Source organism: Protomyctophum bolini (assembly GCF_963924005.1).
Source record: "Protomyctophum bolini genome assembly, chromosome: 18".
NCBI classification, from domain to species: Eukaryota; Metazoa; Chordata; class Actinopteri; order Myctophiformes; family Myctophidae; genus Protomyctophum; species Protomyctophum bolini.
The window spans coordinates 34,233,629-34,258,306 of record NC_137879.1 but is presented as its reverse complement, the minus strand read 5'-3'; the positions used below and the strand labels follow the sequence as shown (position 1 = coordinate 34,258,306).

The 24,678-nt window shown below is 47.3% G+C and overlaps 1 protein-coding gene across 2 annotated transcripts in view; it reads left to right on the top strand.

The window, feature by feature from the left end:
• Positions 1-24,678, top strand: part of spata20 (spermatogenesis associated 20) — a 268,685-nt gene that overhangs the window by 54,967 nt on the left and 189,040 nt on the right. For both annotated transcript variants that reach the window (XM_080788996.1, XM_080788995.1), the window contains exons 13-15: positions 4,799-5,007; positions 19,916-20,115; positions 23,427-23,507. In XM_080788996.1, the coding sequence (XP_080645122.1) occupies positions 4,799-5,007; positions 19,916-20,115; positions 23,427-23,507 (490 nt within the window). The remainder of the gene's footprint in view (positions 1-4,798; positions 5,008-19,915; positions 20,116-23,426; positions 23,508-24,678) is intronic.

The window sequence follows — 24,678 nt, the reverse complement described above, 5'->3', positions numbered from 1 at the left end:
TGTTATTGAAGTCCTCTTCAGACCCACTGATACAGGCTTGTCAGCTCGGGGACTATTACACAGTCGCCTTACCCGGATGACATACTGCTGTGTGAGTTGTGAGTGGGTATTATCTGCAAGCAAGGTTATGGTTCAACCAGAGGGTGGGTGTGTGTGTGCACTTGCACATCTTGTTGCACTTGTGTGTGTGTGTGTGTGTGTGTGTGCGCTCGCGCGTGTTTGCGTGTATACGCAGCGGAAGTATAGGCAGCATGAGACTATAGGCAGCGAATCCAAATCCATCCGTCGGAATGATCGGCGATTATATTTTTGGGTTGGTCTGGTGGTGGTCACGCTGTTTGCATGACTCAGACCCCTCGTCTTGGGGGGGGGGGGACTATAGGATGGATGGATGGATGGATATAGACATCGCTTCTCACCCTGCCGTTTATTTAACCTCTCAAAAACCCCCTCAGGCATTTCAAGCTCCTTCAGCCGCCCTCCCCCCCCCCCCCCCCCCCCTCCTATCTGCGTCCCCATCGGGGGGGCCCTCTCTATCCCCCCACACCACCACCACCACCTCTCTTGTCACAGTGCTATCTGTCCTCCTGTCACCGTGTGTCCCCTTGCACTCACCCAGCCTGAGAGAGAGAGAGAGAGAGAGAGATGGAAGTCTGATGTGTGGTGCATGGGAAACCTGGAGGGGGTGGGTTTTTTTTTTTTTTTAGAACTGGGAGGATACCAGTGTGCAGGGACTGGATGGGGGGGGGGGGGGGGGGGGGGGGGCGACTGTGGTAGAGCAAGTCGTCCAATGATCCATGGGTCGGCGCCGGTTCGAATCCCGGCTCCTCCTCCTCCTGTCTCTACGTACATGTCGAAGTGTCCTTTGGGCAAAGACAACTGATCAACTCCAAATTGCTCCCGATGATGTGCTGGTTGGTACATGTGCTTGCATGGCTTCCGGTGTATGAATGTGTGTGTGTGTGTGTGTGTGAATGGGTTGAATGTAATGCACAATCTATGTGTAAAGCGCCTTGGATAAAGGCGCTATATATAAATGCACCATTTACCATTTTATGGGGGGAATCTGATCTCAGGTCAGAACGGGATAAATTATGGGTTGAAGAGCTCTGCTCTGCATGGAGATGTCAGTGGATACTAGTGGAGTGAGCGTGTAGGAGAGCAGCGGATTGGCCGCTGACCGCTGCGGTCAAAGCCAAAGGACAACCATGAGTTGAGTCACGGGGCTGTCACCATTATTACATTCTACTTGGCCATTAACCCGTTCTGACCTGAGATCAGATTCTAAAAAATTGTCTTCTACATCCTGCTATGTTTCAGTGTGAGTCGTTTTTCGATTTTTCTAAAATAGCAGACCTACAAGCTCGTAGTGCGCCACTCGGTGGCGCGCTACGAGCTTGTAGATCTGCTATTTTTGAATAGCTAAAGCACAGCATAATGCTATAACACCAATATAGGGGTTCCCACCCAAAATGGGTTAATTGTCACTCAAATAATTCAGATTAGTGATTTAATTGGGTTTCTGTCATTATTGCATTATTCATGCAAAAATCACACCCGTGTGAACTGAGTGGTGCAACTTCCCTCTCTCTCTCTCCCCCCCCCCCCCTCCCCTCTCTCTCTCTCTCTCTCTCATTAGCAGGCAACAGTGCCGCACTGTCTCTCTCTCTCTCTCTGTGTTTCTGGCACAACAGCGCCCCTAGTGGTACTCATTATACTGGTGCTCATTAACCAACACATATAGGTGAACACGGACATTGCCGTTCCTTGAGTGGTTGCACCACTCGAAAATCACATTTCCTTTTGGCTTCTATATGTTTCATAAACAAAAGGTACACACACATGGGTCAGATATGTCAAATATAACTCATTCAATGACTTTATGTGTACTTGAAATGAAATAAACATCAATAGCGGTAACAGCCAATCTATACTCGAGCTCAAAACTCACTCGAGGTGCGTTTTGAGCTTCACTATTTTAGATTTTGTTTGCTTTAAATAAATACATGAACATTTTGAACATGGTGATGATTATGACGACGATTATGCACAGGACAGGTGTGCACCAGAGGAGGGGGAGGTGGTGGGGGGCAGTGGATGAACGGTATAGAGTGGCTGAATGTGTTTCCAGTTCGATCCCGGGGGGCCCCCCCCCCAGAGCTATAGTGTCGAAGTGTGCTTGAGCAAAGACTCTGAACGCCCTAATTGCTCCCGATGAGCAGCTTGGCGCCTTGCATGGTTTCCCCTGCCGTGCGTGCGTGCGTGCGTGCGTGCGTGCGTGCGTGCGTGCGGTGCGTGCGTGAGTGCGTGCGTGCGTGCGTGCGTGCTCGCAATCTATGTAAGGCGCTTTGGATAAAAAAAAAAAGCCCTGTACAAATGCACCATTTTACCATTTAGAGTGAGCACAGCAGTCTGGTGCGGAGCAGGGCGAGAGAAAGAATGCTATGATGCTATGATGAAACGGAGAGGTGCCCCAAGGGGTGGTTTTTTTCTCTGCATGTATGGATATAGGTTTCCGGTGGCGGCTTCTATTTCCATTATGGTCAAAAGAATTGGCAAGGAACAATCTCACTGGGATATAATGGACGGTATAAAAGACATTTTGAAGCAAGTCCAAGGTTTTATTTACACTGTAGCCATTATATAAAAAGTCCCCATGCTCCGTTTCTCTCCAGTCCAGCACATCGATCCATATAGCTCACTTTAACAAGTTCTGACCTGAGATCAGATTATTAAAAAAAAGTCTTCTATACATCCTGACAGTTCTCTGAAAAAAGCTATGTTTCCGTGTCAGTCGTTCTTCGATTTTTTCCCAAAAAATAGCAGACTTACAAGCTCGCAGCGCGCCACTCGGTGGCGCGCTACGTGAGCTTGTAGATCTGCTATTTTTCAATAGCTAAAGCGTAGCATGATGCTAACACCGAAAGGGGTTCTCCCGTCCAAAATGGTTTAACTCGGAGCAGCAGATAAAACACGAGACACTCTTGCCTATATAAACGGATGCTTGAGCCGTAAAAATGTTTGGAAAGTTGATCACAACAACAGAACAACAAATGATCTACCATTGAGTTCTACATCAAAACGGATAATAACCCATTCTGGACGCGGGGAACGGCTTTTTGGTGTTTTTAAGCATTATGTTATACTATAGCTATTGAAAAAAATAGCAGATCTACAAGCTGGTGTGGCGCAAATGGCGCAAATCTTTGAATATATATATTCTTTCAGAGCGTTTGTTTAAACTCAAATCTTTGCTTCTGGGGGGGGGTCCCTGGAACAACATATTTTCAGATGGGGGGGGGGGGGGGGGGGGGTCGGCGGCCAATTACAGATAATTCCGGGGGTCCTTGACATGAAAAAGGTTGAGCACCGCTGACACATAGAAACATGGGGTTTTTCAGAAAACTGTCAGGACATTTTTAGAATCGTCCTCGGGTCTAAATGGGTTAATTTTATTTTCTCTGTCGTGCACGCGGGCCTGTCACTCTCGGGTACCGCATATCTTTGGTCCGACAAGCAATAGCCCCTCTAAAGTCCCCCTAACCTAATCCTATAATCGCGAATGCGGAATGGGTGAGTCTTAACCTGCTATTTTCTAAATAGACATTTGAAGGTTTTCAGAAAAGGTCAGGATTTAGAAGTACGTTTTTAGAATCGGTCTCAGCCACACATAATGTCTGTTAAGACGGGTTTGTATTGTTTAATCCATTTTTTGATCAGATCGTAACACTATCTGATGTTGCTATAACCCGCATCCAACACACAGTGGGACACTGTGGCCGCCGCGGCCATTTTGAACATGCGCGCGCATCCACTTCCTAGTCTAAGCCCACCATTCACATAGCTCTGTATCTCAGAAAGGACATTGAGGAGGGGGGCCGTTTCTGGTGAACACAAGGGCTTTTAACGGGCTGTAGCAGGCGGGCTGTCATCATTGTGACATGCGGTTACGGATATTTGGCTCTTCAGAGTGAGTGTTACGCGCGATAAAACCTTGGCAGTACACTATCGAGGGATTAATTCATGCTGAGACCAGATTCTACAAAATGTCTTCTAAATCCTGACAGTTTTCTGTTTCTATGACGGTGATTCTCAAACAATTTCATGTCGAGCACCCCAAAACTATATATGTAATTGGCCGTGGACCCCCCCATCTGAAAATATGTTGTTTCAGGGAGCCTCCCAGTAGCAAAGATTTGAGTTTAAATGTTCGCTGTGAAAGAGTATATATATGTTCAAAGATTTGCACACGTTTTCACGTTTTTTTCCAAAAAATAGCAGATCTACGAGCTCGTATGAGCTCGTAGATCTGCTATTTTCCAACAGCAGTTTCAAATAGTGGTTAACCCATTCTGTGCGGGAACCCCTTTTGGTGTTTCAACTGAGCATTACGTTATACTTTAGCTATTGGAAAAACAGCAGATCTACAAGCTCATAGCGAGCCACCGAGTGGCGCCCTACGGGCTTGTGTGGGTCTGCTATTAAAAGTCGTGAAAATGCGGCACAAAAAAAAATCTTTGAATATAATATTCTTTCAGAATAGATTAGAGAGGGGTAGTGCTGTGTCTCTAATGAGAGAGAGAGAGAGAGAGAGAGTGAGGGGAGTTGCACCACTTGGTTCACACAGGTGTGATTTTTTTTTTTAAACCGAAGAACGACCGACACAGAAAACACAGCTTTTTCAGAAAACTGTAATTTTTTTAGAATCTGATCTCAGGTCAGAATGGGTTATCCGTCAGACTAATGTATGCCCCCCCCCCACCCCCCTCTCTCTCTCTCTCTGTGTGTCCATCCCAAGATGTCCTCCCATCCCGGGCTTCCTGGACGACTATGCGTGCGTGGTGCGCGGCCTCCTGGACCTCTACGAGGCCACGCTGGAGGCGGATTGGCTGCACTGGGCCGAGGAGCTGCAGCTCCGCCAGGACGCCCTGCTGTGGGACGCCCAGGGGGGGGGCTACTACGCCTCGGACCCCCACGACGCCGCCATACTGCTGCGGCTGAAACAGGGTATGAGCGATATTATATATACTGACCTGAGATCAGATTCATACGAGGTTTCTTTCCGCTACTGGACACACACACACACACACACTGCAGGTCTGATTATATAACCCATTCTGACCTGAGATCAGATTCTATAAAAATCGTTCTTCGATTTTTCACAAAAATAGCAGACCTACAAGCTCGTAGCGCGCCACTCATGGAGAAGAGAGAACACCGCGTTGCCAAAATCAACTGAAGATTTAGTCGACTTATGATATTTAGTCGACTAAAACTAGACTAAAACTCACACTCACACTTGACACTATGACTTTGATTTTTGAATAGTTCATTAGACGGACATTTTTTTTAAACGGCAACAGAGTACAGTCAAACACAGTCCACACTATAACCACATTGAAATGTTGCCGTCAAAATGAACACATTACGTTAGCATTACGTTATGCTTTAGCTATTGAAAAATAGCAGCTCGTAGCGCGCCACGAGCTTGTAGGTCTGCTATTTTTGTTTTAATCGAAGAAGAACGACTGACACAGAAACATAGCCTTTTTCAGAATACCGTCAGGACGTAGAAGACATTTTCTTTTAGAATCTGATCTCAGGTCAAAATGGGTCATACATAGATGGATAGGATAGAAGGAAGGATGGAAGAATGCAGAGCGGAAGGACACACAGCATCTCGCTGCAGTGCGTCCTTCCATTCTCCCTATAGTTTGTCCACGCATCCATCCATTCATCATCCATCCATCCTTCCATTCTTCCATGGGGGAGTGACGGATGGGTCAGGCTGAGGCCAGGGTGGTGGTGGTGATGATGATGAGAGCTATAAGGGAAGGATGAGAGCGAGGCCTTGATGAATGGACAGACGGGCACAGAGGGCAACCCTGATGGACGCCACGAGAGGGAAGGGAACGACCCATGGAGATAATGGTGTACTGTATACCATATATACATGGAGATATGGTGTATACTGTATACCACTATAGCATATACAATAAGGTCAGACTATAAAGAGGTCCCTTTGTCCACCCAGTGGACTTTGAGGCTTATAACCCGTTCTGACCTGAGATCAGATTTCTACAAAATGTCTGTTTGAAAATGAGTTTTCTGAAAAAGGCTATGTTTCTATGTCAGTGGTTATTCGATTTAAAAAAAGATTAGCAGACCTAGCTTGTAGATCTGCTATTTTTCAATAGCTACATTATAACAACTAGCCCTTACCCGTTGGGGGGTACTGCGCCCTGGGTGCGTTTTCGCTTTTTTTATTCACTAATAAATTCACACTTCAGTGTGAACTGACAATAAAGTACTGTATCATATCGTATATATCGACGGAGGGCGGGTGACGCGCGCGCTCGGGAAGGCGGAGGGTTGGGGGGACGAACGGATGGATGGATGGATGGATGGATGGTAATGGGAGGCGGAGGGAGAGATGGCTGGATGGTGGGAGGAGGAGGAGGGGGGATGGATGATGGATGGTGTAACCCATTCTGGGCGGAAACCCCTTTTGGTGTTGGCATTATGTCATGCTTTAGCTATTGAAAAATAGCAGATCTACAAGCTCGTAGCGCGCCACCGAGTGGCGCGCTACGAGCTTGTATATGTCTGCTATTTTTGAAAAATCGAAGAACGACTGACACAGAAACATGGCTTTTTCAGAAAACTGTCGGGATGTAGAAGATTTTTTTTTAGAATCTGATCTCAGGTCAGAATGGGATAATGTGGATAGATGAAGGCACAGGAGGATAACCCACAGTGTATATATATATATTGTGAGCACTGAGCGGACACCAACACACTGGCAGTTTGAAACTGGGCCACTAGGGCCGTTTATTGTCTATTATTTCGCTGGTACAAACGGCAACTCAAATGTCCTTAAATGAAATCAAATCTCCGCCTCCTCTCTGGCGGGGTGGTGTTAGGATTCTCTATCCTAACGGGCTTTAGAGCGCCACATATACATAGAGCCACTCTCTGTCCCCGGGTTGACAGTCCTCCGTTATCTGTCACTCTTCCGGGGAAGTGGAACTGTCATCAACAGATTTGTCTGGGTAGCGGGTTACCTATAGTGAAGAGAATGCAGGCTTTTAATATCACGGTCACATTCACATAAATGCCTGGTGTGTGTGGTGGTGTGTGTGAGGTGTCGCTTACCGCCGTGCATGCCCGTCATGTCCCCTTCAGCTGCCAGTGGGGAATGAGCGCAAGACCAGACGTACCTTTCCTTTTATTCAAGGCCAAGTGCGCGTGCACTTGGCCTTGAGCCAATAGTTGGGCTGGGTAGTACGTCTGGTCGATGACGAGGCCGAGGAGGCGTGTTCTCCTCGGCTGTGTTCTGCCTCCTCCCCACTGGCTGTCTGGGCCATGACGCTCACCCGGCGGCTGGTTGCCTAGCGACACCCCACATATCCTCCCCCCAAGCTTGTCGGTGCCACCGGAAGCTTCAGTTTCCTCTTCTCCCTCATATCGTCTGGACAAGGCGTCCGCGTGAGCGATGGTTCTTCCCGGTCTGTGTTCTACGTCGAAGCAGTAGTCTTGCAATTCCAGGAACCATCTGGTCACTCTATCGTTCCGGTCCTTATTTCTGGCCATCCATTTCAGGGGGGCGTGGTCCGTAATGACAGTGAAGCGCCGGCCCCAGAGATAATATCGGAGGTGATGTATAGCCCACTTCACTGCCAGGCACTCCTTTTCCACGGTGGCGTAGTTTCGCTCATGTTTCTTCAGCTTCCTGCTGATGTAGGTGACTGGGTGTTCTTCCTCGTCTATGCGCTGTGACAGCACCGCTCCTATTCCCGTCCCTGATGCGTCTGTGTGCAATATGAAGGGCTTGCTGAAATCAGGCGCCTTGAGCACCGGCTCATCGCAGAGCGCCTCTTTCAGAAAGCAGAACGCTCCTTCTGCTTCGGGGGTCCAGGTGACGTGGAGCGGGAGGGTTTTTTTTGTCAGGTCGTAGAGCGGCGCTGCAACGGTAGCAAAGTCTTTAATAAATTTCTGATAATATGATATTAGTCCCATAAATGACTTCACCTGTTTTTTCGTGCCCGGGCGGGGCCAATCCCGGAGCCGCTCCACTTTCCTCTGTTGGGGTTTCACACAGCCTCGGCCCACTGTAAAGCCGAGATAGTCAGTCTCCCTAGAGCCAACGCAGCACTTTTTAGCGTTGGCCGTCAGTCGCGCCTCTCTCAGGGCCCCTAGTATATTTTCCAAATGTTGCAAATGCAACCCCCAGGTGGCGCTGTGGATTATAACGTCATCCAGATATGCTGCCGAATATTCCCTATGTGGTCTTAGGACCCGGTCCATTAATCTCTGAAATGTTGCGGGGGCGCCATGGACACCAAACGGGAGGACAGTGTATTGAAAGAGGCCGTCTGGGGTGGAAAATGCGGTCTTGGGTTTGGCTCGCTCAGTGAGGGGAATTTGCCAGTACCCTTTTGTCAAATCAAGGGTGCTTATGAACCTTGCGGGGCCGAGCCGTTCAATTAATTCATCGGCCCGAGCCATGGGGTATGCGTCAAAGGCAGAGATCTCATTTAATTTGCGAAAATCATTGCAAAACCTTAGAGAGCCATCTGGTTTTGGGACAATTACAATGGGGCTGGCCCAGGGGCTATGGGACTCTTCTATCACTCCTAATTTTAGCATTTTTCCTACCTCTTCTTTAATCGCTATGCGCCTGGCCTCGGGTACACGATAGGGCCGCTGGCGAATAGTTTTCCCTGCCGTGGTTTCTATATCGTGCTTAATTAGGTGTGTTCGCCCAGGGACCTCCGAGAATACGTCGCTATTCCGGCTGAGGAGTTCTTTTATGTCCTGCCGCTGGGACGGGGACAGGTCCTCCCCCGTGGGTACAGCGGCTGGGGGAGGAGGAGAGAGAGCCGTTAATAGGACAGAGGATGGCACGGGCCCGGGGGCTTTCCACTTTTTGAGGATATTCACGTGGTAGATTTGTTGGCCTTTTCGCCGGCCCGGTTGTTTTACTCTGTAATTTACAGGTCCTATTTTCGCTTCGATCTCATACGGTCCTCTCCATTTAGCTAGAAATTTGCACTCGCTGCTGGGCACTAAAACAAGGACTTGTTCTCCCACCTGGAATTCTCGGACACGCGCCCCTCGGTTGTAGGTGCGCGCCTGGTCTCGTTGTGTGCGCTCCATGTGCTCGCGCACCATAGGCCAAACCTTGCGCGCGCGCGCCTGCAGCTTGTCCACGTGCTCAATGACAGAGCGGTGGGGGGAGGGCTGTGTTTCCCAGGTCTCCTTGGCAACGTCTAACAGGCCTCGCGGTCTCCGCCCATACACCAGTTCAAATGGTGAGAAGCCTGTAGACGCCTGGGGAACCTCTCGGATAGAAAACAAGACATACGGGATTAACTGGTCCCAATCCCTCCCATCAATGTCCACTAGCTTCCGCAGCATTTTCTTCAGGGTTTGGTTGAAGCGTTCGACAAGGCCGTCCGTTTGCGGGTGGTACGGTGATGTGCGAATACGCTTCACTTTTAGCCATTTATAGAGCGTGGACATTACCCGGGACATGAAGCATGTGCCTTGATCCGTTAAAATTTCGTCCGCTATGCCAACCCGGCTAAATAACATCAGGAGCTCGTGTGATACTGTTTTAGCAGTGGCTGAGCGTAGTGGGATAGCCTCGGGATAGCGGGTGGCATAATCAACTATAACCAATATGTATCTGTGTCCCCGAGCTGACTTTGGCAATGGGCCGACAATATCCATCGCTAGCCGTGCGAACGGGGTTTCAATAATGGGTAGTGGAATAAGAGGGTTGCGGTAGGTAGGCTTAGGAGCGTTTATCTGGCAGACTTCACAACTCTGGCAAAAATCATCTACAGCCCTCTTTATCCCAGGCCAGTAAAAGCGATCCAATATTCGATCGTATGTCTTTTGACAGCCCAAGTGTGCACCCAACTGGTGAGAGTGTGCTAGATGTAGGACGCGGGTGATATACTGCTTTGGAACCAATAGTTGCTCTATTTCCTCGTCTCTCTTATTTTTCGTGACTCTATACAACAACCCATTGTGCACGATAAAGTGGGGACAGTTTAAAGCACTCACCCCGTCCTGTTTCTTTCCTTCGACGACCGAGACATTCATTCGGGCCATTTCCAAGTTCGGGTCAGCCCACTGGGCCGTGGCAAATTCTCCCTGTCGAGTCGGGCCTGCCTGCTCCGCTATGGGGAACTCGGCGAAGGCGTCCCCTTCTGTGTCGCCGGTCGTGCTGGGGGGTCCGCGTTCCTCCTGTGCGCTCCTCTCCTCCTCGCTGGCGGCGGTCTCACTCCGTGGCTCGTCCATAGGTGGTTGGAATGCGGGGCATGCGGGTCGGGGGTCTCTCGGGGGCCGCGCTGCGCGTCGGCGTCGCCGGCGGGACGGGCCTCGCCAGCCCGGGTTCCAGTGTCGCTCAAAGAGCGAGCAGTCGGTTCCGATTAACAGGGGAACGGGTAGGTTGGGAACTACACCTGCCGTTACCGTGGCACTGCCTTTCGTGGTCTGCACATGTATCTGGGACACCGGGTAGTGCCGCTGGTCACCGTGCACGCAGCTTACCGGTATCGATTCGCTCTCCAACGGGCCTGCGTATTCAGCGTGGACCAGTGTGACGACACTACCTGAATCAAGCAGCGCCTGGCTGTCAACGCCGTTGATTTTGACAGGCATGTTGGCGTGACCACGGGAAGCGGTGCCGGTATGGAGGCAGGCCTGGGGACCGTCAGTGCTGCTGGCCGAGGGCATCAAGACATCCGCCCTGCCTGGGCACGCCCATGAAAGGTGGTCGTCCTGGCCGCATACGTAGCAGCGCCTCCCCGGGGGTCGGCCGCCTCTATCCGGGGCGGAGGTGCGCTGTCCACCTCGGGGTGGCGAGCGACCCGAGGGTGGGCCTCGTCTTCTGTCGCGGCCGCCGCGCTCCTCGCCGCTCTGCTTCGGGTTCGGGGCCTCCGTTTTTGCTCCTCTCGTCATTTCAACTATTGCCTGGTGGTTTTCTAGTAGACCTATAAGCTCGTCTACTGATGCGGGGCTGACTTGGGACGCGTATAGCCGGGCATCCGGCGGTAACCCTCTGATGCATCGGTCAATAACTAGCCTGTCTACCGGCGGGAGGTCGCCGGGGCTGGTTAGCCAGCTGTGCGTCGTGCGTAACAGCGCGGACACCTGAGCGCGCGCCGATTGTTTTGGGTGATATGTCCAATTGTGGTATCGCTGTGCTCGAGCGGGGAGACTCAATCCTTGGCGGGCGAGAATAGCGTTTTTTAGTCTCTGAAAGTCTCGTGACTCGGCTAAAGATAAATCTCTCCATGCTTGTTGGGCCTCTCCAGTGAGGAACGGTGCCAGAATACCAGCCCACTCAGCGACTGGCCACCGCTCTCGGGCTGCTGTGCGCTCGAACAGCTCGACATATGCTTCAATATCATCGTCGGGGGATAGTTTGGTAAAGACTTCGTTTGGGCTTTTCGCCGCGGGGGCCGCATCTCGGGCGAAGTGGCGCACTAGCTCGTTAACTGCGGCGTGCAGGTTGTTTTGGCTCTGTAGGAGCGCGTCAATGGCTTGAGCCTGCTCCATTTAAGCCGAGAGGTTGGTGTGGCTCGTGATAAACCCACAGGTTCTCCACCAAATGTGAGCACTGAGCGGACACCAACACACTGGCAGTTTGAAACTGGGCCACTAGGGCCGTTTATTGTCTATTATTTCGCTGGTACAAACGGCAACTCAAATGTCCTTAAATGAAATCAAATCTCCGCCTCCTCTCTGGCGGGGTGGTGTTAGGATTCTCTATCCTAACGGGCTTTAGAGCGCCACATATACATAGAGCCACTCTCTGTCCCCGGGTTGACAGTCCTCCGTTATCTGTCACTCTTCCGGGGAAGTGGAACTGTCATCAACAGATTTGTCTGGGTAGCGGGTTACCTATAGTGAAGAGAATGCAGGCTTTTAATATCACGGTCACATTCACATAAATGCCTGGTGTGTGTGGTGGTGTGTGTGAGGTGTCGCTTACCGCCGTGCATGCCCGTCATGTCCCCTTCAGCTGCCAGTGGGGAATGAGCGCAAGACCAGACGTACCTTTCCTTTTATTCAAGGCCAAGTGCGCGTGCACTTGGCCTTGAGCCAATAGTTGGGCTGGGTAGTACGTCTGGTCGATGACGAGGCCGAGGAGGCGTGTTCTCCTCGGCTGTGTTCTGCCTCCTCCCCACTGGCTGTCTGGGCCATGACGCTCACCCGGCGGCTGGTTGCCTAGCGACACCCCACAATATATATATATATATATATATATATATATAGAGGACTCAAACTGAGTGAAAGATGGCCGTACGGACGGACGGACGGGGGGAAGAGAATAGGAGTGGGTGGGTGGATGGAGAGGATAATGGACTGTGAGGCCTGTGATTGATTCCACCGTGCTGCTATTGTACAATAACGGCACGGTGGCTTCAGTCTGCATGCAGGCAGACTGAAGGAGAGGAGGGTATGGTGTAGATATTGTATATAGATCGGGGGGTGCCTTAGACTTTTTTGACTTGAGAGCTATACTTTCAAAATGACCAGCGCAACAAGATCTATATACCCACCAACAAATATGATCTGAAAATAGTGTAAAGAACATGACAAACACACTCAGAATGGGAAAAATAGAGGGGGGGGAATGGAAATGCTTTTAGTTTTTGCATGTAACTTTCTAATGCTACTGATTGTTTGTGCTCAACACTCTTGAAAAACAAAGTCATCTGTCGTGGGTTAACGGGCCATTTTTATGTCAATCAATCAAGTGCTGAGTGATTGCTGATGCAACACACTCCATATTTGACGTATAGCGGGACAGACACACACACAGACAGACAGACACACACACAGACAGACAGACATGATCTGCTAGGTCTCATAGTTAGTGCTCACTGCGTTCGCAACAAGTGTCAGATGCCAAATTATGTATTTTATATAAATGATATATGTTTTAGGGCCATGTCACTGTACTGTACTTGAGTACTTTTTCAGTACTTTTTTCCTCGACTCCACTACATTTCAGAGGCAAATATTGTACTTTTACTTCACTGCAACTATTTGAGTTACTACTTTGTAGATCTTGATTAGTATTACAAAAATAGCCTAATACGTTAACCACTTTCAGCCCTATATACATTTTTGGCCATTTTGAAAATAGCCGATCTGCAAGCTCACAGTGCATCGTGATACGGACCTTTAACCCATGTTTGGGGCGGGAACCCATTTTGGTGTTATATATTTTGGTGTTTGGTGTTATAGCATTATGTTATGCTTTAGCCATTGAAAATTCAGGGTCCTGCTCGACAACACAGATCCTGGATCAGGCGTTGAGTGGAGTGGGATGACAGGTCCTCACCAGTGGCGCTGGTCCTGGATCAGGCGTTGAGTGGAGTAGGGTGACAGGTCCTCACCAGTGGCGCTGGTCCTGGATCAGGCATTGAGTGGAGTAGGGTGACGGGTCCTCACCGGTGGCGCTGGTCTGAGTCATGTGGACAGATCCTGGATCAGGCGTTGAGTGGAGTAGGGTGACGGGTCCTCACCGGTGACGCTGGTCTGAGTCATGTGGACAGATCCTGGATCAGGCGTTGAGTGGAGTATAGGGTGACAGGTCCTCACCGGTGACGCTGGTCTGAGTCATGTGGACAGATCCTGGATCAGGCGTTGAGTGGAGTATAGGGTGACGGGTCCTCACCGGTGACGCTGGTCTGAGTCATGTGGACAGATCCTGGATCAGGCGTTGAGTGGAGTATAGGGTGACGTGTCCTCACCGGTGGCGCTGGTCTGAGTCATGTGGACAGATCCTGGATCAGGCGTTGAGTGGAGTATAGGGTGACGTGTCCTCACCGGTGGCGCTGGTCTGAGTCATGTGGACAGATCCTGGATCAGGCGTTGAGTGGAGTATAGGGTGACGGGTCCTCACCAGTGGCGCTGGTCTGAGTCATGTGGACAGATCCTGGATCAGGCGTTGAGTGGAGTATAGGGTGACGGGTCCTCACCAGTGGCGCTGGTCTGAGTCATGTGGACAGATCCTGGATCAGGCGTTGAGTGGAGTAGGATGACAGGTCCTCACCAGTGGCGCTGGTCTGATCTCAGATAATCTGACACACAGTTTACACGCTGACACAAACCCTTGATACAATATGTGACCGTAATCTGACTGGGACTGTCTGTCTGTCTGTCTGTCTGTCTGTCTGTCTGTCTGTCTGTCCATACAGTTATTTCCGTCTGTGTTTTTCAGCCTGCCAAGACCTTTCTTTTTCTTTTTGTTTAATCCGTGCTACAGTTTTGGAGAGGTTTAGTGTTATTATCAGTTGCACATTCTAAATGTCAGCTAGGAGGAATCCTGCCGTTTTTTTTTGATCAGAGCATCAATAATAAAGTCAAGGACTTAATCTTTAAAGTGGCGGTGGCGGCTAATAATAATATTATAGCTGGAGATATTTAGTAGTGGATGTTGTTCTGCAAAAAGACATATGATGGAGTGAGATTTAAAACACTCGTGGAATCAGGGAAAAGGATATCCAATAGTTGCTCTCGTCGTGTTGTCGTGGCCATTGACGGACAAGAGTCGGTGGTTATTTATTTGTTTATTTAGATGGGACAGTGCATTTTAACCCATTCTGAACGGGAACCCATTTTGGTGTTAGCATCATGTTATGCTTTAGCTATTGAAAAATAGCAGATCTACAAGCTCGTAGCGCGCCACCGAGTGGCGCGCTACGAGCTTGTAGGTCTGCTATTTTATAAAAATCGAAGAACGACTGACATTTTTTAGAATCTGATCTCAGGTCAGAACGGGTTAATCAGACCAGTGTGTGTCCAGTGGAAACCTCGTATGAATCTGATCTCAGGTCAGAATGGGTTAATGGGCGTTATACATAAAATGCAACGTAAATGTAGCAAAAAAAAATCACACCTGTGTGAACCAAGTGGTGCAACTCCCCTCTCTCTCTCTCTCTCTCTCTCTCTCTCTCATTAGAGACACAGCACTACCCCTCTCTCTGTTTCTGGCGCCCCCTACTGCTATTAATAAGTAACATACTCATGCTCATTGACACACGTGAACACGTACACAAACGGGTACATGGACATTGCAAGCTGGTTGTAGAAGAGCACCACTTAAAAACATGCTCATGATTCTCATCCGCAGTCCCCCCCCCCCCCCACACACACACACACAAGGACGACACAAAACAAGCATCATACGTACACATTAGGTATACGTACATCACGTACATACGTACATCACGCGCTGTCTATAGGCCTTTGTGTCGGGGGTGGGGGGTTGGGGGGGGGGGGGGTGCATGTTGAGGTGCACACGCAAGGTCTGTGAGTGTGTTTAAGGGAGCTGACATGTTAGGTGCGGCGTGGACCAAAATGTGTGTTCTGTCACTGGAAGACGGATTACCCCACCGCAGCACACTGTCACTCTCCGTCTTTCAGACCCGTGTGTGTGTGTGTGTGTGTGTGTGTGTGTGTGTGTGTGTGTGTGTGTGTGTGCGCGTGTGCGTGTGTGCGGTAAAATCCTCAGCGTGTAGAAAGACCCGCTATGAGCGGTATGAGCTATGAGGTATTTTTGTCAGAAAACTGTCAGGATGTAGAAGACATTTTTAGAATCTGATCTCAGGTCAAAAATGCCGCAATGGCTATGGGGACAAAACTCCTACTAAAGACCTACTGGTCTTTGGAACTAACTTGCAATCGTGTAGGTCCTTATACACGATTGCAGGCTCTCAGTCAAATCTGGTCACATACGTAGGATTACATAGAATCTCTCTCTCTCTCTCTCTCTCTCTCTCTCTCTCTCTCGCACGCGCACGCGCGCACACACACACACACACACACACACACACACACACACACACACACACACACACACACACACACACACACAGAGAGAGGTGTCAGGGGATCGCTGAGAAGCAGACATGTATAGCATGAGGTCACACGGGTCATGAGAAGAGCACCTCTGCGCTCCCATTGGACACTGATAGGAGATAAGCGACCGCCACTTAGCGGCGGGGGGGGGGGGGGGGGGGAGAGTCATGAGGTCATCTGTTAGTCGCATCAGTGTCTCGCCACACGTATAACGTCTCGCTCGGCTGAGACAGACAGACAGACAGACAGACAGACAGACAGACAGACAGACAGACAGCAGCACCGTTTGGGACCGCGGGAGAGTCCCACCCCCTCGAGCATTACTTGGCTATACGTATCGTCAGTGGCGTGCACAGATATACACTAGGGGGTGCTAGAGCACCCCCTGCCCTTTTGGCAATTTTGCTCTTAAAAAAAACAACAACAAAAAAAAACGTTTTTTTTTTTTCATGTGCGGACCATGGTGACATTGATCAAATCTTGATAAAAAAAACGCTTCTACTATATTATTTAGGCCCCCACAATCTAAAGCTATATGTTTCTATGTCAGTGGTTCTTCGATAAATAAAAAAAAATAGATCTATTTTTCAATAGCTATAAAGCACCAAAAATGGGTTCCCGCACCAAAATGCGCTGCACAAAGGTGCCCTTTTTTCTTTCACTTGGAGCACCATGCCCCTCTAAAATGTCTGTGCACGCCACTGCATATCGTATATACTTTTTAAGATTCAAGTCATCATACACACCGAGCCCTCCATGGCCAGGCACCTCCTTCTTATCTCTCTGACCGTATGTGTGCCCCCCAGAAGGTCACTGAGATCCACATCACAGGCTTATCCTCAGACAAAACGAATGACCAAAGGCGATCGAGGCCTTTGCAGGTTTTGCCCCCTATAGGCTATATATGGAATATGAGCTCCATCTTAAGAACTGTGGATTCTGTGGACATTTTCAAAGGACTGTTGAAAACTCACCTTTTTTTTAAACAGGCCTTTCCATACAGCCGGGCCTGGTTAAATGTTGATTGCTTTATTTTTTACTCTATTTTTTCTGTTTTGTCTTACTTTATTAGTGATTTTTAGTTTAATTGACTATTGACTTGGTTTTAATGTTATTGTTGTTAAAGCACTTTGTGACTGTAATTGTCTGTGAAAGGTGCTCTTTAAATAAATAAATATAGCGCGCACACCGAGTGGCGCGCTACGAGCTTGTAGGTCTGCTCTTTTTGAAAAATCGAAGAACGACTGACACAGAAACATAGCTTTTTCAGAAAACTGTCAAAGGATGTATAAAGACATTTTTTTTAATTTGATTTCAGGTCAAAATGGGTTAAACATGCTCCATGTGAAATGGTGTGAATCTCTGAACATGCACACGCAGGGTCCAACTCCAGCATCTTGTGGAGAATGGAAAAAAAACGCATGACTGAACTTTGGGGCAGTGGGTGGGTGGGTGGGGGGGTGGGGGGGTAAGTGTAACTTGTAACTTGTCATGTGTGCTCTTTTCAGCGTTGTCAGAAAACGGGCTCCCCCTCTGTGCACAGCACGCTTCTCTTTCATGGCGTGTTACAAACGGTCTTGTCACGAAGGCTATTGGGTGGGGTGTGGGTGTGGGTGGGCTGACTGTGTTGGAAACATGAAATATAGCCCAAAATGTGAAGTGCATTTTGTCACAGTGGCAATAACGAGTGAACGTCAGGTTTGCGGGGTGAGCAAGTGAAACGCTCGCAAGGACAACAGCTGCGGTTGTTGACGGTGTTCAGAAGTTATAGCCCATTCTGACCTGAGATCAGATTCTAAAAAATGTCTTCTTCTTCATCCTGACAGTTTTCTGAAAAAGCTATGTTTCTCAGTACCTGAGTACAGTACCTGAGTCAATGTACTTGGTTAATTTACCCCCATTGCTTTACTGTATACTTTATGTGTTTATATTTAGACGAGACGATGCGTATTATTAATGGACATTACATAAATGCAATGTAAATACACCGGATTTAGCAACAACAAAACAAAAGCTAATTCTCATCCGCAGTCCCGACATAGACATAAAACAAAACAAAGAAAACAGTACCTTATACAGTAGGAAACAAAGCATTAAAAACATACTATACACAAGGAAAGTACAAAGGTGTAAAGTGCATCTATATACAGTACCGGTATATATTTTTTAAATAATTTAGCAGTGTTTGTTTTAAGAGCGAGCTATAAAGTATAACCTGTTGCATAAGGTGCAGTATTTGCTTTCAAATAATACAGGATTCAAGTAATTGCAAATCAAAGTATGTCTGGGTTTTCCCCCAAGAGAACATGTCACGTGAGCTTCTGATTTAAAACACCTTTTGGTGTTTTAAACATTATGTTATAATTTAGCTATTGAAAAATAGCAGACCTATACAAGCTCGTAGCGCGCCACCGAGTGGCGCGCTACGAGCTTGTATAGGTCTGCTATTTTTTGAAAAATCGAAGAACGACTGACATCGAAACATGGCTTTTTCAGAAAACTGTCGTTTTCAAACAGACATTTTTTAGAATCTGATCTCGGGTCAGAATGGGTTAATTCCCTGGGAAGTCTGTGGGTGGTCACATCACGAGGTTTAATTTGTGTGTCCTTTTTAGTTTTTTGTCTAAAACCACACTAACCCATTCCGGGCGGGAACCCCTTTCGGTGTTTTTAAGCATCATGTTATACTTTAGCTATTGAAAAAAATAGCAGATCTACACAAGCTCATAGCTTGTATATAGGTCTGCTATTTTTGAAAGATCGTGAAAATGTGGCGCAAACCTTTGGATATATATATTCTTTCAGAGTGAACGTTTTTAACTCGTATCCTTTGCTTCTGGAAGGTCCCTGTGAACATGTTTTCAGATGGGGGGGGGGGGGGGGGGCAATTACATATCACTTTTGGGGTCCTTGACATGAAAATGTTTGAGAACGACTGACATATAGAAACATAGGTTTTTCAGAAAAAACGTCAGGATTTTAGAAGGCATTCATATAGAATCGTGCTCAGGTCAAAAGGGGCTAATACAGTGTGTGCCCAAAATGTGTCCCAGACGTTGGAGACGTATCGTCTAAAATGTCTGGCTATACTGCAAGACTATACACAGTGGACCGAGCAGATGGCAATAAATGCAAAGAGACAGTGATGAAATATAATGCATTGCAGTCGAGCAGATTTTATCACCATATACGCGCTGAGATTTAGTGGAATCATCCATGCGTTTATTTTTATTTATTTTTTACGGAGCGGTCCTGCAGGTGATTGGCTGATTTCACAGGCTATGTGCACACAAACATGGAGTCTGAGATCCATGTTGGAGCCGTGCCTTTTTTCCCCCCATGGCAGATTTAACCCATTCTGACCTGAGATCAGATTCATACGAGGTTTCCACTGGACACACACTGGTCTGATCAACCCATTCTGACCTGAGATCAGATTCTAAAAATGTCAGTCGTTCTTCGATTTTTCAAAAATAGCTGACCTACAAGCTCGTAGCTTGTAGATCTGCTATTTTTCAATAGCTAAAGCATAACATGATGCTAACACCAAAATGGGGTCCCGTTCAGAATGGGTTAATACAAATGCGCTCACTTTGGTATATACGGGCAAGAACAATTTAAACTTAAACTCATTTAGGCCTGACGTCGACATAAAAAAAAAAAAAGGTCTTCTGAATCATGACAATTTTCTGAAAAACCTCATGTTTCTATATCCGTGGTTCTCAATATTTCATGTCAAGGGCCCTCAAAAACTATATGTAATTGGCCGCCGACTGTATAGTTAAGATGATGATTCTTCATTTTATTATTATCCTGTCTGTGAGTGTGGCAACACATACTGTAATGTCCAATTGTTTGTCTTATTGCTTTCTGTATATGTCTTTGTCTATTCTTGTTGAAATGAAAAATGAATGAAATGAATGGGGAAAAAAGAAGATGATTCTCGTATACGTCTAACAAAGACTAACGATACCGTGTGTGCGTGTGTGTGTGCGTGCGTGCGTGCGTGCGTGCGTCCATCCAGATCAAGACGGCGCGGAGCCCAGCGGCAACTCGGTGTCTTCGCTCAACCTGCAGCGCCTCTCGCACTACACGGGGAGGAAGGAGTGGCTCCACAGAGCCACGCAGCTGCTGGCCGCCTTCTCCGACCGCCTCACCAGGGTGCCCATCGCGCTGCCCGACATGGTGCGGGGACTGCTGGCCCACCACCACACGCTCAAACAGGTACACTATATAATAATACGCACCACCTCAGGGCCGTAAGCCCAGGGTGTAATAAAGGGCCTGTTCATATAGTTTTCAGGTGATTGTTTATTGAATGGATCCCCCATTAGATGACGCCGTGGCGTCAGCGTCATCTTCCTGGGGTCCATATAAAATACATACAAAAAAACACATACGGTAAATTACAAATGCATTCGACAGAGTTAAATACATGAAAATACATAATTACAATTTATTCTATAGAATTAAATGCAACATAATGAGAATAACATTATATGGTCATGTGGTCAGCTGTAGCAAAGTGTTCCTTTAAAGCACATTTGAAAGATAATTTATGTTGCGTTATGTTAACGTGAGGTGGTAACATGTTCTAAAATGATATTGATCGATATACATAACTGTTTGTTTAAGGAGGTTCGTTTTGAGTGATAAATGACACGAGGCTTGCAGTTCTGGTGTTATGATTATGTCCGTCACTTGATTTTTAATAACTGTTTGAAAAAGTAATCTGGTTGTTTGATTAGAAATTGTGTTTCTAACAATAAAGGTGACCACTGAAAACCACAACGTGACGTCACGCCGCGGTGTGTCAAACGAAACACATCTCTCTGTTTTTTTTACATTGGTCGATTAAGCAATAAGCCTCAGCTGAGAGGTCTCATCAGGTTACCGGGTATTTTACAATGGCTGGGGGGGGAGTAGGCAGACCTGACGTGGAGCGGAGGAGGGTCTTCTACCCTCCCAGCCATTGTAAAATACCCGGTATAATAATATATATTAATATTAACCTCCATAAAACTATTAAATTCACAAAAGTAGCTACGCTTTGCGCCCACCAGAGCGAGCCACATCACTTCCTTGTTTTGCTCGGCAAGTATAGACTATACGTATGTGACGGGAGAATAGCGCTTGATGTCTTTACGGGGGCCACCTGGAGCCACACATTCACAGACGTACTGTATGAGCCGGGCGGGCGGTGCTTAAGACGCCCGCACGGCTTGTGTGTTTGTAAAGCAATCAAGCGCTCCCCTTCCCACAGTACAGCTATATACAGAGATGTGGAATCAGCTGCGAATGATATGAAGTGATTGAAGGAGGTGTGGGTTATCGGTGGGATTTATACACCGGTCACGTGACGGTAAACCAGCCAATCAGAATCAAGTATTGGGACTACCCGTTTTTTAGTTAAATGAAAGTAGTTTGCTGCGTGTCCGAAACACTCTGCAATGGGGGGTCAATTTCAGACTCCTGGTGTGAATCAGTGTTGTTTTTGGCAGCCAAATTTCTATTTTAGTTTAGTCATAGTCTTTGGACTGAAACTTAATTTAGTTTTTTGTGACGTTTTAGTCACCTGGAATGTATTTTTTTTTATTTTAGACGACTAAAATGTATTTTGGCGGGTCTTGATGCTGTCGTAATGTGAGTGTTTTTTACACTTGCTGAAAAATAGCAGATCTACAAGCTCACAACACGTCGCGTTGCAACGCGTTGTGAGCTTGTAGATCTGCTATTTTCAGCATGCAACCAAGTGTAAAATTACTTATACTGGATCTCTTGTCCACTAGTCCCTTCCTAACATTTTAGTCTATAGTTTTTATTTGTCGACGAAATTATCAGTATATTCAGTCTTAGTTTTAGTCATCGTAGCTTAGTTTTTATTTAGTTTCCATTTGTTTTTGTCAGTGAAAATAGGTAGTCGACGAACATTTTTCGTCTTATAGTTTTAGTCGACGAAAACGACACTGCCTGTGTGCACCTGTTGGCTGCTGCTCTGCCGTTTTGGTTTTGGGCTTTTAACTTTTCCAGGGGCCTGTCGAGAACACTACAGTACGTGTAAATAATGTCTTTTAAAAACCAATATGTATACGCATAACAAGGCTTATACCCCCCTCAGCCCCCCCCCCCCCCTCTCCACACGTTCACTCACTCCCATCACCCCAGGCACGTTGTGTATACTCATAAAATATTAACACCCATATATAAGAACAAAGGTCAAAGAAACGACCACACAGCAGCCCGAAAAGTTTCGGCTCATGCTTTGAGTTTAAAACTTTTCCTCCCATATAGCTGCAGGACGAACGCACGAGAACAAGAAGAAGAAAAAGAACGGCGAGAGACACAGACACACTGCAGTAAAACAAAAACCTTTGGTGTTGTTCATGTATCCATTTGTGTAACTTTAAGAACTCGGAGAGCGCGCACCCTCGGAGTTAGACGAACACTGGAGGAGTAAAGTTGGGGGTGTGAAGTTTAGAGTTCTGTTCTGTCGTCGTGTGACCTGCGGGGGAGGAGTCGGGCGACGGGGGGGGGACGGGGGTTCATAACGAGCTCGGGGTCGAGGCGGGGTGCGCGGTAAAGCCGCGGAGAAACACCTGCCTCCCTCGTTACTGCTACAAATACGCCACTGACCCCCTCCCCCCCCCCCCCTTCCTCTTTCCTTTCCTACTTCGACACTCTTTTGTTATCACTTTGTATCACTTTTTTCCCCCCCTGGCTGTGTTTCTGGTATACTTCTCGTTGAATTAATTAACCCATTTTTTGACCTGAGATCAGATTCTATAAAAATGTCTTTTCTGAAAAAGCTATATGTCTCTGTGTCAGTCGTTCTTCGATTTTTCAAAAATAGCAGACCTATACAAGCTCGTAGCGCGCCACTCGGTGGTGCGCTACGAGCTATAGCTAAAGCATAACATTATTGCTAATTAAGTCATTAAGACCCGAGATCAGATTCTACGAAATTTGCTGTGGAAGAATATAATATTCAAAGATTTTGCGTCACATTTTCATGATCTTTCAAAAAAAAAATAGCAGATCTACAAGATCGGAGTTCTACGGGTTTGTGTAGATCTGCTAAAGTTTTAAATATTTCTTTAACGTGGTTAACCCATTTTGGGGCGGGAACCCCTTTTGGTGTTTCAAACATTATGTTATAATTTAGCTATTGGAAAAATAGCAGATCTACAAGCTCGTAGCGCGCCACCGAGTGGCACGCTACGAGCTTGTATAAGGTCTGCTATTTTTGAAAAATCGTGAAAATATTTATTTCAGAAAACTGGAGGATTCAGAAGATAAAAATAGGTCAGGCCTAACTGGGTTAAGAGCTAAGGTGACGCAGATGCGTTCCAGGTCTCAATGGGGGCGTAAGGCACATTAAAAAAAAAAAAACATATAGAAAATAGTTTCTAAATAGCCAATCTAGAAGCTCACAGCGCATCACAATGTGAGACTGTGGAGCTGCCGTTTTGCTATACTTTGGAGAAAACAGGAGTCTGTAAAGCCTCTTATATTTCCTCTCTCTCTCTTCCCTGTAGATCATCATCTGTGGTCAGAAGGATGCCCCGGACACCGTCCGTCTGCTAGCAACGGTCAACTCCATCTTCCTACCACATAAGGTAACTTTGTGTGAACGCGTGCGCACACGTGTGTGTGTGTGTGTGTGTGAGCGCACATCACGTGCGTGTTTTGCGTGTGCGCGCACGAAAAGCTCATGTTGTGGGTTCTTAACCCGTGGGTCGGGACCCCTAGGGGGGGGGGGTCGCCAGATTATTTTGGGGGGTCCCCAAATTATTACATTTTCTTTTTCTTTTTTGGCAACTGAATGGCTGTAAAATGGAAATGAAGAGTTTACATAGTATACGCATAGCACATGCATACACTTTCCTCAATGAATACATCTGGTTTCAGTATTCATTTATGTATAGCCCATATATCTTCTCTAATATTAAGGTTACTTTTGCAGTCATTTTGTATTGGGGGGGTGGGGGGGTGGTTGAGAGGGTCGCGAAACATGGCCAAAGCATTTCCGGCAGTCCCCCCCCCAGCCGAAAAAACGTTGAGAACCCAGTGCTGTATACCACATATTTTAGAAGTGACAGGGACAGTGCCTGGGGGCTCGTGTAAAGGTTGTCCTGTTTCTAAAGGTCAGCTGAGCTCCTCTCCTCCTCTTCACCCGCGAAGGAAAGATATAGAAGAAGAGCTCCTCTCCTCTCTCTCTCAGTAACACATATTTTTATTTTATGTTGTTTAATCTCTCTGGAGATTGCAGTGTAACTGCAAATGACTCTTTCTCTTTCTAAGCAGCCCCCTTTGGCTGACCTTTTAGCCCATTCTGAACGGGGAACCCATTTTGGTGTTAGCATCATGCTATGCTTTAGCTACTGAAAAATAGCAGATCTACAAGCTCGTGGCGCGCCACGAGCTTGTTAGGTCTGCTATTTTTGAAAAATCGAAAGAACGACTTGACATTTTTAGAATCTGATCTCAGGTCAGAATGGGTTAATCAGACCAGTAGTGTGTCCAGTGGAAACCTCGTATGAATCTGATCTCAGGTCAGAATGGGTTAAGGGTTAAGGCCCCCCCCCCCAAGCTCTGTTGTTATGCCTCAGCCTGGCCGGTGGGTATGTGTGTCTGTGTGTGTGTGTGTGTGAGAGAGAGACAGATGGGGGACACAGAGAGAGAGAGAGACAGAGTCTTGTCAGCTCTGACACAGCCTGCCTGTTATGTATTTGACAGCTGTCACTGTCGTTCAGACGAAAACATATTATTTTTGCTTATGTCAGAGTG